The sequence below is a fragment of the Sus scrofa genome, chromosome 1, assembly GCF_000003025.6.
Source record: "Sus scrofa isolate TJ Tabasco breed Duroc chromosome 1, Sscrofa11.1, whole genome shotgun sequence".
In the NCBI taxonomy this organism is placed as follows: Eukaryota; Metazoa; Chordata; class Mammalia; order Artiodactyla; family Suidae; genus Sus; species Sus scrofa.
The window spans coordinates 66237549-66252140 of record NC_010443.5 but is presented as its reverse complement, the minus strand read 5'-3'; the positions used below and the strand labels follow the sequence as shown (position 1 = coordinate 66252140).

General features: G+C 44.5%; 1 protein-coding gene across 3 annotated transcripts in view; it reads left to right on the top strand.

The window, feature by feature from the left end:
• Nucleotides 1–14592, top strand: part of FAXC (failed axon connections homolog) — an 85875-nt gene that overhangs the window by 57660 nt on the left and 13623 nt on the right. For all 3 annotated transcript variants that reach the window (XM_021090274.1, XM_021090292.1, XM_021090285.1), the window contains one exon: nucleotides 10315–10431. In XM_021090274.1, coding sequence (XP_020945933.1) covers nucleotides 10315–10431 — 117 coding nt within the window. The remainder of the gene's footprint in view (nucleotides 1–10314; nucleotides 10432–14592) is intronic.

Genomic DNA, 14592 nt, shown 5'->3' with positions numbered 1-14592 from the left:
ATGCTTGTCAGATTCACTTCTGCTGAGCCACGACGAGAACTCCTGAACAAGAGCTCTTTAAAGGAAATGACCTGTCATATGATTTCTGACAACGAGAGGTCTGACCAGGAGTGTCAGAGAGACCAGAATGTAGAATTCCTGCAGCTTTGCCCTCTGGGAGAGACACATGCAGAAAAAGAGCTCAAAGTGTGTGTTCTTTGAAGGTTGGCTGGGAAGATTACTGTGATCTGTGTTATCCTTGGGGAAGAGACTCAAAATCTGTTTCTCAGTTGTCCTTAGAGTCCCAGTTAGTTAATGGTTGGGAGAGGGACAATTAGAAATAGGAATGGTGTGGAATTCTCACTGTGGTGCAGTGGGTTAAGGATCCAGCCTTGCCATGGCTGTGGCATAGGTGGCAGCTATGGCTCAGATTCTATTCCTGGCCCAGGAATTTTCATATGCTGGGGGTGAGGCCAGGAAAAAAAAAAAAAGAAAGAAAGAAAGAAGGAGGGGGAGGTCCCATTGTGGTTCAGCAGAAATGAATCAGACTAGCATCCATGAGGACCCAGGTTTGATCCGTGGCCTTGGTCAGTGGGTTATATCCAGCCTTGCCGTGAGCTATGGTGTAGGTTGCAGATGCGGCTTGGATACTGCGTTGCTGTGGCTGTGGCTGGCAGCCACAGCTCTGATTTGACTCCTAGCCTGGGAACCTCCACATGCCGTGGGTATGGCCCTAAAAAGACAAAAAAAAAAAAAAAAAAAAAAAAAAAAAAAAAAAAAAAAAAAAAAGAGAGAGAGAGAGAGAGAGAGAGAGAGAGAGAAAGAAACAAAAAAAGAAAGAATGGTGTTCACATTCTATCAGATCAGTTCCCTCAAGTATAGGGAAGGCTAGGTAGGGGAAACACATAATTACTCTTTGTTTCTTAGACTAATAGAAAGATGATTGCTTGAAAATCTTCTGACTATTAATCTTTCATTTCTCTCTAGGACTATATTTTCTCGGTCTTTTTAGGGCTGCACCCGCAGCATATGGAGGTTCACAGGCTAGGGGTCGAATTGGAGCAGTAGCTGCCGGCCTATACTACAGCCACAGCAACGCCAGATCCAAGCTGCATCTGCGACCTACACCACAGCTCACGGCAATACTGGATCCTTAACCCACTGAACGAGGCCTGGGATCGAACCCACAACTTCATGGTTCCTAGTTGGATTTGTTTCCGCTGAGCCGAGACGGGAACTCTCAAGGACTATATTTTCCATCACAGCCAGTCTTTTCTCTTCGGTTACTTATAGCACTTGGAAATTTAGCTAAATGGCAGAAATGGAGCTGACAGTGGCCGGTAAAGGCTGGCAATAGAATTAGTAAGGGAGAAAGTGGACATAATTCAGAGGTTCATTTCTGTAGTTACTTCCACTGCTTTGAGATAAACTTTCTGCCCACTATCCCTTAGTGATATATGTGAAAACAAGTCATTAATTTTTACTTAGAAGTGTGTTAGGAGTTCCCATTGTGGCCTAGCTGGTTAAGAACCTGAAACAGTGTCTGTGAGGATGCAGGTTCGATCCCTGGGTTCGCTCAGTGGGTTAAGGATCTGGTGTTGTGAGCTGCAGTGAAGGTCACAGATGCATCTTGGATCTGGCTTTGCTGTGGCTGTGGTGTAGGCTGGCAGCTGCAGCTCTGATTCAACCCCTAGTGTGGGAACTTCCATATGCTGCAGGTGTGGCTCTAAAAAGGAAAAAAAAAGGAGTTCTCGTCGTGGCTCAGTGGTTAACGAATCTGACTAGGAACCATGAGGTTGTGGGTTCGATCCCTGGCCTTGCTCGGTGGGTTAAGGATCCGGTGTTGCCATGAGCTGTGGTGTAGGTCGCAGATACAGCTCGGATCTGGCGTTGCTGTGGCTCTGGTGTAGGCCAGTGGCTACAGCCCCGATTAGACCCCTAGCCTGGGAACATCCATATGCCGAGGGAGCAGCCCTAGAAAAACACACACACACACACACAAAAAGACAAATAAATAAATGAAAAGGAAAAAAAAGTGTCTTGGTGGAGATTTACTTTCCTAGGAATGGGTGCTGTGTAACGGCCATAAATTCTTTGTGTGATTGCAGAGGAAAGAACTGGGATCAGTGTTAGAAGCTCTAAAGAGATGTATTTTGTCTCAATGTAAGGAACTATTTAACCATAGTTAAATAGCGGGCCTTGTCTACAGGGGTTGGGGTTGGGGACTCTGTGGTAGGGAAATAAGAGAAAGGATTTCTACCCTGGGAGGGAGGCTGAACTGTTCTGCCCACAGGTAGTACTTGTTCTATTATTGCTGATGAGTGTAAAGTACTTCCTTATGTGAAAGCGACACCTTCTAGTCTGCAAAATGCTTTCACATTATCATATTTAAAAATTTTTTTCTTTTTGTGTTTTTAGGGCCACACTCGAGGCATATGGAGGTTCCCAGGCTAGGGGTCTTAGAGCTGTTGCCACTGGCCTACACCAGAGCCACAGCAATGCCAGATCCGAGCCGAGTCTGCAGCCTACACCACAACTCATGGCAATGCCGTATCCTTAACCCACTGAGCGAGATCAGGGACTGAACCTGCAACCTCATGGTTTCTAGTCGGATTTGTTTCGGCTGCTCCACGACGGGAACGCCAATATTTTTTAATCTTTATAACAGCTCTCTATTCTAAGAAAGGACAGACATCAAATGTACTTTAGACTGTCAACACCTTAATTGATGGTTTCTACTGTGATAGGTACCAGATGGACAGAAGAGTAAAACAGAGGGTTACTTGCCCTCAAGGAGCTTAAAGACAACCTGAGGAGACAGGACATGCACATAAGTAAGAGCAGGAAGTGGCAGGTGTGAATTACCTACGGGTCATCTAGGCCAGTGGCTCTCAAAGTGTGGTCCCCCTGGACCAGCAGCATCAGCATTACCCAAGAGCTTGTTAGAAAGGCAGATTCTTTGGTTCCATTCTGTACCTACTGAATCAGAAATGCCTGGCAGGAGGGTGAGTGGGTGAATCAATCGGTGTTTTTATTTTATTTTAATTTTAATTTTTTTTACAAGAAGATCAATTGCTTTATTTATTAAAATTAAATAATAGTTGATTTACAGTATCATGTTAGTTTCTGGTGTACTGCGTGGTGATTCAGTTATATACATACATATATATATATATATACACATACATATATGTGTTCTTTTTCAGATTCTTTTCCCTTATAGGTTGTTACAAGATATGGGGTATACTTCCCTGTGCTGTGCAGTAGGTCCTTGTTAATCAGTGTTTATTTATTTACTTATTTATTTTGGGGGGCTGCACCCATGGCATATGGAGTTCCCAGGCTAGGGGTCCAATCGGAGGTGCAACTGCTGGCCTATAGCACAGCTACAGCAATGCAGAATCTGAGCCATGACGACTGTGACCTGCACCACAGCTCTTGGCAGTGCCGGATCCTTGACCCACTGAGCAAGGCCAGGGATCGAACCTGCATTCTCATTGATACTAGTTGGGTTCTTAACCCGCAGAGCCACAACAGGAACTCCTCAATCAGTGTTTTTTAAAAAGCCCTCCAGGTGGTGATGGTGCATGTTCGAGTTTAACACCATTGATCTACTCTAGTCTAGACCAGTGCTTCTCAAACTTCAGTGTGCATAAGAATCATTGGAATAGTGCTTTTCAAAGCGTGGTCTAAGGACTGCAGCCTTTTCAGGAGATTTTTTTTTGTTTTTGTTTTTTAGGGCCACATCTCTGGCATATGATATTTCCCAGACTAAGGGGTCCAATCGGAGCTGTAGCTGCTGGCCTATGCCACACTTGGAAGCAACACCAGATCCTTAACCCACTGAGCAAGGCCAGGGATCGAGTCCACATTCTTCATGAATACTAGTTGGGTTTGTAAACCGATGAACCACAATGGGAACTCTTGCCAGGTTGTTTTTTATGCCTCCGAGGTTTAAGAAACACTGACCTGGAAGCTTGTTGAAACACACATTCTCTTCCAGTTTCACTTCCAGGCATTCTGATTGAGTAGGAGGGACCTGAGAGTTTGTGATGCTGATGCTGCTGGTCCCAGACTCTCCTTTGAGAAGTCCTGCTCTGAGCAGTTGTGCCATTGGCGTTTGGCAGAGGAACAGGCAATGAGAGGCGCTAGTGGACTAGACAGGGCAGGAAGCCTTCCTGGAGTGGAGGAGGGAGCACTTGGTCTGAGTCTTTAGGGAGGGGTTGGTTTAGTTAAGTTGGAGGTTATTTGAGATAGGAGGGGTGGGCCGAGGGGTGGGGATGGATGAGCACCTGGCATGACTGACTGAGGTAGAGCATTTGTAGGTGGTAGACCTTGGGTTGTCCTGCCAGGGCCTGGAGAGACTTACCTGCTGGCAGCCCTTATGCAGCCTCCTCAAGGAGGAGCCTCAGAGACGGGGAGCCCACAAACAGCCCAGACCAGGAGTGCTTCCTCAGTTGTGCTGTTGTGTGGTGCCAACCTCTAGTGGGACTTTTGAGACCTATATCGCTCTCTGCTTGTCCACTCCTTATTCCTTCACCAGGGCCAGCTTGCTTCAACTCTGTAGCTTGCTTGTTCTCTCACTTTGGCCTGAATCTTCAGCCTTGGGTTCTGGCCACCCTTCTCAGCCTCTGTGTTGGTTTAGTTCTTCCTGGGCAACCATGCAGCTTTGCTCTCCCTACGTGCCCTTCCCCTCTGCATCTCCCGGGGGTCACCTCTGTCCGTCCTAATGGGAGGGGGGCTGGTAAGGGGAGTGAGGGATGTGGCTAACATGAGCATTCTTTCACACATTCTGTCTTTTTGCATTCTGGAGTCTTCTGATCAGTCCTGTGTTGCTGCCCATGACAGAAGTAGAGGCAGTGTGGGAAGGGCCAGAGGTTGGGCTTGGAGGTCAGAATAAGCAGCTTTGAGTTCATGGGGCCACTTAAGGTTTTGACCAGCAATATATGATAAAGTCCATTCACAGTGAGCTCAAGTCCGGGGTACAACTCCTGCCACCCTGGCATGGGCTCTCCTTCTCAGGTCCGTGTGGCCCCCTCCCTGTTGTTTGGTGACTGTCCTTGCATTTCCTCGCTGGTCTGTGCTCCCTGATGGTACTTGAAGATCCAGCTCTGATGAAATCACCCTGAACACCTAAAGTCACCCTGCCACTGTCAGAATACAGACTTATCCTCACAGTGGGTGGGGCTGAGCATCCTCAGGAAAGGATCCCATGGTTTTGGAAGCTGGCCTCTTGCAGACCATCCCTCAGGGAGTCTGAGGGACCCTGGGTCCCTCACCTCCCAGCATTTCTGATATTTTCAGTTTTTATTTGCTTTCACCAATAGTTGTGGTCCATACGCCCAACGTGGGGCTGTTGTAGGTGCTCAGATACCCCTGAGCTATCCCTAAAGAAGCCACTGGGGGGAGTTCCCGTTGTGGCTCAGCAGAAACTAATCTGGCTAGCAATTATGAGGATGCAGGTTCAACCCCTGGCCCTGCTCAGTGCGTTAAGGATCCAGTGTTGCCGTGAGCTGTGGTGTGTAGGTCCCAGACCCGGCTCCGATCTGGTGTTGCTCTGGCTGTGGTGTAGGCCGGCAGCTATAGCTTCCAATTCGACCCCCTAGCCTGGGAACCCCCATATGCCGCGGATGCAGCCCTAAAAAGACAAAAAACAAAACCAAACAAGACAAAAAACCCCACAAAAACCAAAAAGAAGCCGCTAGGGTGGTTCCCCTACAGAAAATGAAGCTTGAGTCACCTTGTGACCCAAGCTTGCTCCCTCAATGCCCTTCAGAAGTGCCCTTAGTGTTTTATTTTTGCTAAAACCCTCCAGCAATGTGAACTGGACCTACTCGGTAAAACCTGGGCATGCTGCAGACTTGAGATTTTGGCTTGGCCTCTTCATCTCTAAGCAGAGCCTAATCTAAGTTCATTCTTCCTATGGAGTTCCCTTGTGACTCAGCAAGTTAAGGACCAGGCGTTGTCACTGTTGTGGCTTGGGTCACTGCTGTGGTGCAGGTTTGATCCCTGGCCTGGGAACTTTGGCATGCTGTGCATGTGGCCAAAAAAAAAAAAAAAAATTCAGTCTCCCTCTTAAAAATACTTCTGTCCAAGCTCAAAAGGCTAAAGCTCAAACAATTTGAGCAACAAAAGAAATAATGAGAGTACTGGATTATAGGCCATAAATAAAATAAATATGGGCAAGTGAGCACTTAAATAAATAATTGAATACATCAAATGGGGGATGAAGGAAACAGTAGAATTTGAATCAATACATGCAGAAGGAGTGAGAGAAGTAGAAAACCCTTATAGGCAAACACCACAATTTTCAGATAACCTCTACCAACGGATGCTAAAATTAGTGGGGCAGAAGTTTGGGGAGAAACAGGATGTTTATACAGTCTCAAAATTTCTCTCCCAAGACTATTGATTGCAAAGGAAAAATGGTAACATTACAGTGAAGAAACTTTACAGACGCCACCTTTACCACATGGTCAAGGTTAATATCACCAGTGATAATGGACATTGTGGACCCTGACATGATGCCTTGAGAGAGGGTATTAGTCAGGGTTCTCCAGAGAAGCAGACACATAGGAGACACAGATAAAGATATCTTTATCTATCCATATCTGTTTCTCTTATATAATACATTTATATTTGCTCATATAATTACAGAGGCCGACAAGCCCCAACATCTGCAGGGTGAGTGGATAAGCTGGAGACCAGGAAAGCTGCTGGTGTAGTTTCAGTCCAAAGGCTCAAGACCCAGGAGGAGCTAGTGTTTCCATTTAAGTCTGAAGGCAGGAAAAAGCCCACGTCCCAGTTCAGAGGCACTCAGGCGGGAGGAATTCTCTTACTCCAGGGAGAGTCAGCCCTTTTGTCCTATTAAGATCTTCAACTAATTGAATGAGGCCCACCCCCATTGGAGAGAACATTCTGCTTTACTCAGTCTACCGCTTAAATGTTAATCGCATCCAAAACATCCTCATAGGAGCACCCAGAATAATGTTTGACCAAGTAACTTAGCAGCCTGTGGTTCAGTCAGGTTGACACATAAAATTACCATCACAGAAGGGTCCATAAAAATACATGAATACTCAAATTATTAAGAACCTTAGACAAACCCAAGTTGGTGAATGTTTTACAAAATAACTGACTGGTATTCTTTTCTTTTTCTTTTCTTTTCTTTTTTTTTTTTTTTTTTTTTTTTGTCTTTTTAGGGCTGAGCCTGTGGCATATAGAAGTTCCCAGGCTAGGGGTTGAATCGGAGCTACACCTGCCAGCCTACACAACAGCCACAGCAACATAGGATGGAGCCGTGTCTGCGACCTACACCACAGCTCACGGTAATGCCAGATCCTTAACCCACTGAACGGGACCAGAGATCGAACCTGCATCCTCATGGATACTAGTTGGGTTCGTTATTGGTGAGCCAAAATGGGAGCTCCTGACCAGTATTCTTTAAAATGTAAAGGTTATAAAAGACAAGGAGATCATTCACAGATTGGAGGAGACTGAGGAGACATGCAGCTAAATGCAGTGTGGGATCCTAGCTGGGATTCTGGAGCAGAGATGGACATTGGTTGGAAAACTAATAAAATTTGAATGAAACCTATAGTGCAGTTAATCATATTAATGTTAATTTCTTAATTTTTATAAATACTGTTGTTACATAAGACATTAATATTAGTAAAAGCTGGTTGAAGGGTATACAGAAACTGCTGTATATACATACATATATATGTGTGTATATATATATATATATTTTTTTTTTTCTTTCTCTTTTGGCCTTTTCAAGGCACATGGAGTTACTGGGCCAGGGATCAGATCTGAGCCGCAGTTGTGACCTATGCCACAGCTTTGGCAGTGCTGGGTCCTTTAACCCACTGTGCCAGGCCAGGAATCTAACCTGCATCCTGGCACTGCAGAGACATTGCTGATCCCATTGCACCACAACAGGAACTCCCAGAAACTATTTTTGCCGCTTTTCTGTAAGTCTAAGATTTTTTAACTAAAAAAATGTTTAAAAAGTTTCCTGCTATTGGGTACTCCGAGAACTTCTTAATAAGTCTTTAAATTTATAACTGTCATGTGTGTCTATATACATATAATTTTCTATCTACCATGAATGCTAAATTCTATCCTTTTTTTTTTTTTTGGCAAGTATTTTTAAAAACCCTTAGATACTTGTTCTGTTTTCTTCTTCTATATTCTGTATTCCTGACTAAAGCATCGTTTTGCAAACATTCACAGCTCAAGCCTCCTGCTGTTCCATGGGGTGTTTATCTCTGAGATGATGATCCTTGGGACACGCTGTGCAGAGCAAAGAGCATCGTGATGAGAGGCAGGAGACCTGGGCACCAGCATTTTCAGTCTGGTTCTTCTGTTACTAACTCAGTGTCCTTCCAGTTTCAACATTCTAAGCCAAATGGCAACTTTGAGCTGAACGTTATACATATTAGTTGATAGATGGATTCAAATGATATTTATTATTTTTCTCTTTATCAAGGTCTTATGCGCTCTATTTTTAGGTTTCCTAAGCTTTAAGCTTTAAAAAAAAAAAAAAAAACCTCAAGTCTGGAGTTCCTACTCTAGCGCAGTGGATTAATGATCTGGCCTGTCTCTGAGAGGGGATCTGGCATTGCTACCCCTGTGACATAGGTTGCACATGTGGCTGGGATTTGATTCCCTGGCCTAGGAACTTCCTATATACCACAGGTGTGGCCAAAATGGAAAACAAGACGAAAAAACCTCGAGTCCATTTTTTTCCCCTTGCCCCCCAAAGTCTTTGGAGTCTACAATGGACCTCACAATATACTCTGGCATTTCCCTTAGACTCTTTCCTTTTAGCAGTGTAAGGAAACCAACATTTTGGGGGGCCAGGAAGCTGTTGCAACTCTCCTTTATCTTGTTTTCTTCTCTCCAAAACTGGGTCTTATGTGTAAAAGTGAGATTTGAACTCAAGGCTGTCTGAACTGAAAGCTTCCGTTGCCATGAGACAGCTTTGAAAGGAGGCTTCTGCTGGAAAGATGGATAAAATCCACCAGATGAAGAAGTGGGGGGCACATATAGGTTTGGGGTTCAGGGAAGGGGGTGGGCAGGGCATGAGCAGAGGTGTAGCAGTGGGAAGCCTGGAGTGTGCTGGGGACGGGGTTGCTCCTGGATCTGCTATGTCAGGGAAGACAAGGGATAAAGCTGGGACCCGAGTGGAAGCAGAGTGTGATAAGCCTTGAAGACCGGGTTGAATTTGGACTGGATTTCCTAGCCCATTTGGTGAACCGTGGAAGGTCTTTGCGAAAGAGAGTGCCACGATGAAAAGCATGTCCTAGAGATTTCAGCGGGGGTGGGATAGGACTGGAGAAACAGAGGGTCTTATCAAAAATGCTGGTGTTTGATGGGTTACCTGGGTACGGTGCTAAGTGCTTTGCATGCATTATGTCATTCAGTCCTCACAGTAGCCCTAAGAAAGATACTTGATATCATCCCCATTTTCCACGTGGGAAAACTGAGGCTTTGAGAACTGGGGTAGTGACCAGGCTTTAGTGAACGGTCATATAGTGAATGACAGCGGTGCCAGGAGGTGAAGTAGGATGGATCCAGTGCCACTTGGGCTACCTCTTTATGCTGCAGCACAGTGGCCTGGAGACAGCCTGGGGAAGTTTTAGTAGGTCAGCTGTCATAAGTCCAGACGAGAAGGGCTGAACCAGGTCAGCCCTGGTGGAAAGGAGAGATGGGAGGAGCCCTGTGAAACATCCTTGTGAGTGAGTCTGATCCCAGGACTTGGCTTGTCATTTTAAAGCTTCTCTTTATGTTTGTTTCCTGCTGGTGCTCAGCAGTGAGAACCTTGCCAAGAGCTGGGAGACATCATGGAAAATCTTGCCTCCCAACTTCCTAAGTAGCTTAGGTATCTTGTTTTTCCCAAGGAAATATATTAATTTAATAAAGTAAGTGCCAAGGCTGGGTGTGCTTGGCTTGGGTTACTCTTGAGATGGTGAAAGCAAACTTCCAGGTGTTCTCAAGCATCTCAAGCCTTAATTATTAGAGTTGGAGACAAGGAGGTGCCTCTGGAGGTCTGTGGGTGATCAGTTCTCTTTTTTTTCCCCCATAGAGGCCCCTCCCTCATCTGCTTGTCTTGATGTGTTCCCAGGTACTTCCCTGATTTGCTGTTTGTTTAATTTGTTTTACTTTTGTTTTTAGTTTCAGGCAAAAGGGGTGCATGCATTTTGGTTTTGCAGAGCTTTGGATGCACACTTGGTGGATGTATGATGGGAGCACATCAAATGCCATTGTGACCTTGTGGGACAGCCCAGTGACCTCTCTCTCTCTCTCTTTCTCTCTCTCTCTCTGATGCAGGTGATAAGAAGTACATCATGGGGCCCAAGCTTTCCACTCTCGATGCCACTGTGTTTGGACACTTGGCACAGGCAATGTGGACCTTACCTGGGACGAGACCTGAGCGGCTGATAAAAGGCAAGCCCTACGAAGCTCTTCCAGTTTGGGGAGTTGCTGAGGAGTGGAGGATGGGGCAGCACAATGGAGAATTCTAGGCCAATGTCTGTAGGCTTGGCTGTGCCTTTGGAGGCACCAGTTTGTGATGTCCGGGTCCAGAGTCTGTTTTCTGTGGCCAGGATATGTAGAGGTGGTGGAGAGACTGGGCTTCTTGCCTCTCATCTTGCTCAGACCATGTTCATAGTGAGGTTGCTAGAAACCCTATCACAGGACTTTTCTTCCAGCTCCTTACACAGGGGACTTAATACTTGTCCCTGAAACAGGGTTTGAATTCCCTCCAGTGCCCTATTTTACTGGTCTTCCTTAATCCCGCCCCCTTTTTTTTCCCATTATGGTTGATCCACAGCATATGGAGTTCCCGGGCGAGGGATCAGATCGAGCCCCAGGTGTGTAAATGAGATAATTAGTGAATAGCATATAGGATGCTCTTAATTAATGTTGGATGGCCGGAACCAAGCAAGGCAAAATCGTATGAAACTGAGGATGAACATATGTGAGTGAGTGGTCATGTGTAGTGGTTGTGAGTGGGTGCCGGAGTCCAGCTCCAGCAGCCAAGGTACTCCCTCCAGGGATGGACAGTGTTGGCGAAGCACACGGAGACAGCCTCTTTGTCCCTTCTTTCAGGGCGCTGGACTGCTCAGTTTTTATTAGCATAAGTAGCAGTTTATATAGACAGCTTAATTATAACTTACATCACAGTACTTAGGTCGTATTTTCAAAGGTTAAATTTTAGACTACATGGTACAGTAGATATACATTGTGTTCTAAGAATTTTAATTAAAACTAACAGATACAATGCATCATGTAAAATTATAATGGGTACAAAACATTATGTGGAAAAATCATTACATGAAAATAAGGCAATTCGGTATAAAACGTCTTGTGGTTACTCTTAGCGAGTGCCACCCGTTATTGTTTTAAGCTAATCTTTAACAACTACAAAGGTCACAAGCACAAGAATTTAACATTTATAAAAACTCATTTTTTAGATTAAAGCTTGGGGTACTAACTTCAAAGTGTTATGGTCAGGGGGCAGTATGAGAAAATATTTTTTATATCAAAGCAACTTAATTTTCTAAAACTTAAAAGCTCCCTACAAAACTTATTAAAAGTAAGATTATTATTTTTTCCATCAAGAATAATGTGTGTCTAACCTATTCTAACCTATTGTACACTCCACAATGACCTAACTCTAAAACCTATTCTTACTTGTAACAAACTAATGAATACTTTGTTTTTACCTACATTAGATCTGAATAGGGGGAATTTCACCAAGGTGAAACTCTTATTATTTTATTACTGTTCCAATTTTCGTTGTTCCAATTTTATTGAATCACAAAACAATACAGAAAAATAACAAAGAATACAAACAAATAGCAGAAAAAGCTGATTAATAAGTAAATAACAGGAAAGACTGAATTTTCCAAAAAGCAATTTTTATTCTTCCACTATTGTGCAAAGCCTTCATTTTGTTATTGTTGCCGTTGCTGTCAGGTTAGCAGGTGAGCCTCATTATTTTTATAACTTGCCTTTGGAACTATGCCGGTGGGTAGGCTTTTTTTCCTTGGTTAGGAACCCTGCCTTCGGAACGGTGCCGTCAGGCTAGTTCCCTTCCTTGGCCTCCTGTATCTCCTCGGCTCCCCGCAGGTGGGTAGGTGGGGAGGTTGGTGAAGGCTGTAGCTCTGTGTGTGTGTGTGTGTGTGTGTGCGCTCGCGCACTCATGAGCATATCCAGAGATTCAGACCAGGCTAAAGGCAGCAGAAGGAGTGTTCTAGATTGGTGAGGACTGGGCTCCAGATACATTATCAGACTTGGTTGGACTGGATTGGAGACTGATTAAAGGTCGTCTAGAACCATAGCTAAGTGGGGCTTGGGAGAGTATGGACTTAAATAATTTCCTACATGATCAGCATGGAGAGGTTCTTTGTCTTGCAATGAAAGTGTTAAAGGTTGTCTAAATTGAATATGTTATCATATTGGTGATGTTTTTAGTGCTTAAAATAGTTTCCCTTTATTATAACCAGATTTTCCATGGTGGTCTAAAAGATATTGATGCCTTTTAGTTCATTTAGGGGTGCTTTGTATTTACTGTTGCTTCCTGTTACTTCCTAGTCTCTCCTTCAATTTCCCTACCACACCACCCTTACACACCTATGAGCACACACACACTCAACGTCTACTTGCATGCTTCTAAACACACATACCCTATATACACTCACTTGTAAACGTACACTTACATTTCTACCCAAGTGCATGCACAAACACCCACACCTACACCCACACACACTGCAGTTGACCCTTGAACAACACAGATTGGAACTGCATGGGTCGTTTATACCTTATAGTAACATGTAGTAACTTATACGTTGTAGTAATAGCTACAGTACTGCACCCATGAATGCAGAGGAACCTCAGATACAGAGGGGTGACTGTAAGTTACATGGGAATTAGCTCCGTGTTGCTCAAGGGTCAACTGTATTGAGGTCATCTGTTATTTAGTCAGAAGGCTTTAGGTATCCACTCTCAGTAGAAAACCTCTGATCCTGCAGAATCCCTTCTCGCAGAAATAAAGCCTCTCTTGTTAATTTATTTATGACTTAGCCTTTTCCTCTCTTACTTCCTGGAGGGCCTTGAGGTATTTAGTTTTCTTTTTAAAGAAATGTTTAGTCTTTTAGGAGGATTGATTTTGAGTCCTACCCAGAGACACAGACATTTGGGGGAACCCGATGTCTTCATCTGAGGGGACTCTGGCACGTGGTTGCAGGTACTTTGATTCTTAAAACAAGCTAGTAGCTTCTAGCTCTCGATGGGGACTTGAGCATGAATCATTCAAGTCGTCAGAGTGTCTGAAGCTCACTTCAGGAGTACCTGTTATGGCACAGCGAAAACAAATCCAACTAGTGACCAAGAGGTTTCAAGTTCAATCCCTGGCCTTGCTCCGTGGGTTAAGGATCCGACGTTGCCTTGAGCTGTGGTGTAGGATGCAGACATGGCTCCATCCTGTGTTGCTGTGGCTGTGGTGTAGGCTGGCAGCTGTAGCTCTGATTAGACCCCTAGCCTGAAACGTCCACATGCTTCGGGTGTGGCCCTAAAAAGCAAAAAATAAAGATAAAAATAAAAGTAAAGCTCACTTCATTCAGTCATGCTTTTAGCCCCCTTCCAGACCTTTGCATCAGAGCTGCTGATGCAGGCAAACTACTAATCTGGACTCAACTTCTTTCTCTGACTGCGCTTCTGTGGTGGAGACTTTCCCAAGAAATAACAAGGAGAAGGAACAGGAGGAACAAACAAGCTGGGGCCTGGATTCTTTAGAGCTGGCTCATACCCAGGAGTGTGAGTGGCTTGAGCCTGGCAGTTTTCTGCCTTTTCTTTGGAGCAGCCAGGGCACCGTGGTCCTTGCCATCTGTGTGAGTGTGTGTGTGTGTGTGTGTGTGTGTGAGTGTATGTGTGTTTGTGTGTGTGTAAATGTTAGCTTTTTGGACCTGGATGTTAATTGATAACGTCTAGCCACACAGGCTGTTTCAGGAGCCATCCAGAATAGTGAGAATTTTCCTTAATTTAGGTGAGTAGGAGGACAGGCATTGAATAGCCAGCAATTCTTATTTATTTAAAAATTTTTTTTTTTTGCTTCTTAGGGCAGCACCTACGGCATATGGAGGTTCCCAGGCTAGGGGTCAAATCAGAGCTGTAGCTCCTGGCCTACGCCACAGCCACAGCAAGGTAGGATCCGAGCCACGTCTTTGACCTACGCCACAGCTCATGGCAATGCTGGATCCTTAACCCAGTGAGAGGCTGGGGATTGAACCCACAGCCTCATGGTTACTAGTCAGATTCGTTTCCTCTGTGCCACAATGGGAACTCCTATCCAGAAATTCTTAAAGTATATAGAGTGTCTTTGTGTATAATATGAAATGTTTCCTTAATAGAGAAAATTTAGAAAAAATAGAAAAATTAAAAAATAATTAACTTATGATCCCATCGCCTACTGAGAACTTCTGTTAACGTTGTGGTGTGTTTCCTCATCTTTTATCAAGTATGTGCATGTATGTATTTTTAAATATTAGGATCATCGTAACCTACAGTTTTTAATTAACCATGTATTATGGCCATTTTCCATTGTCA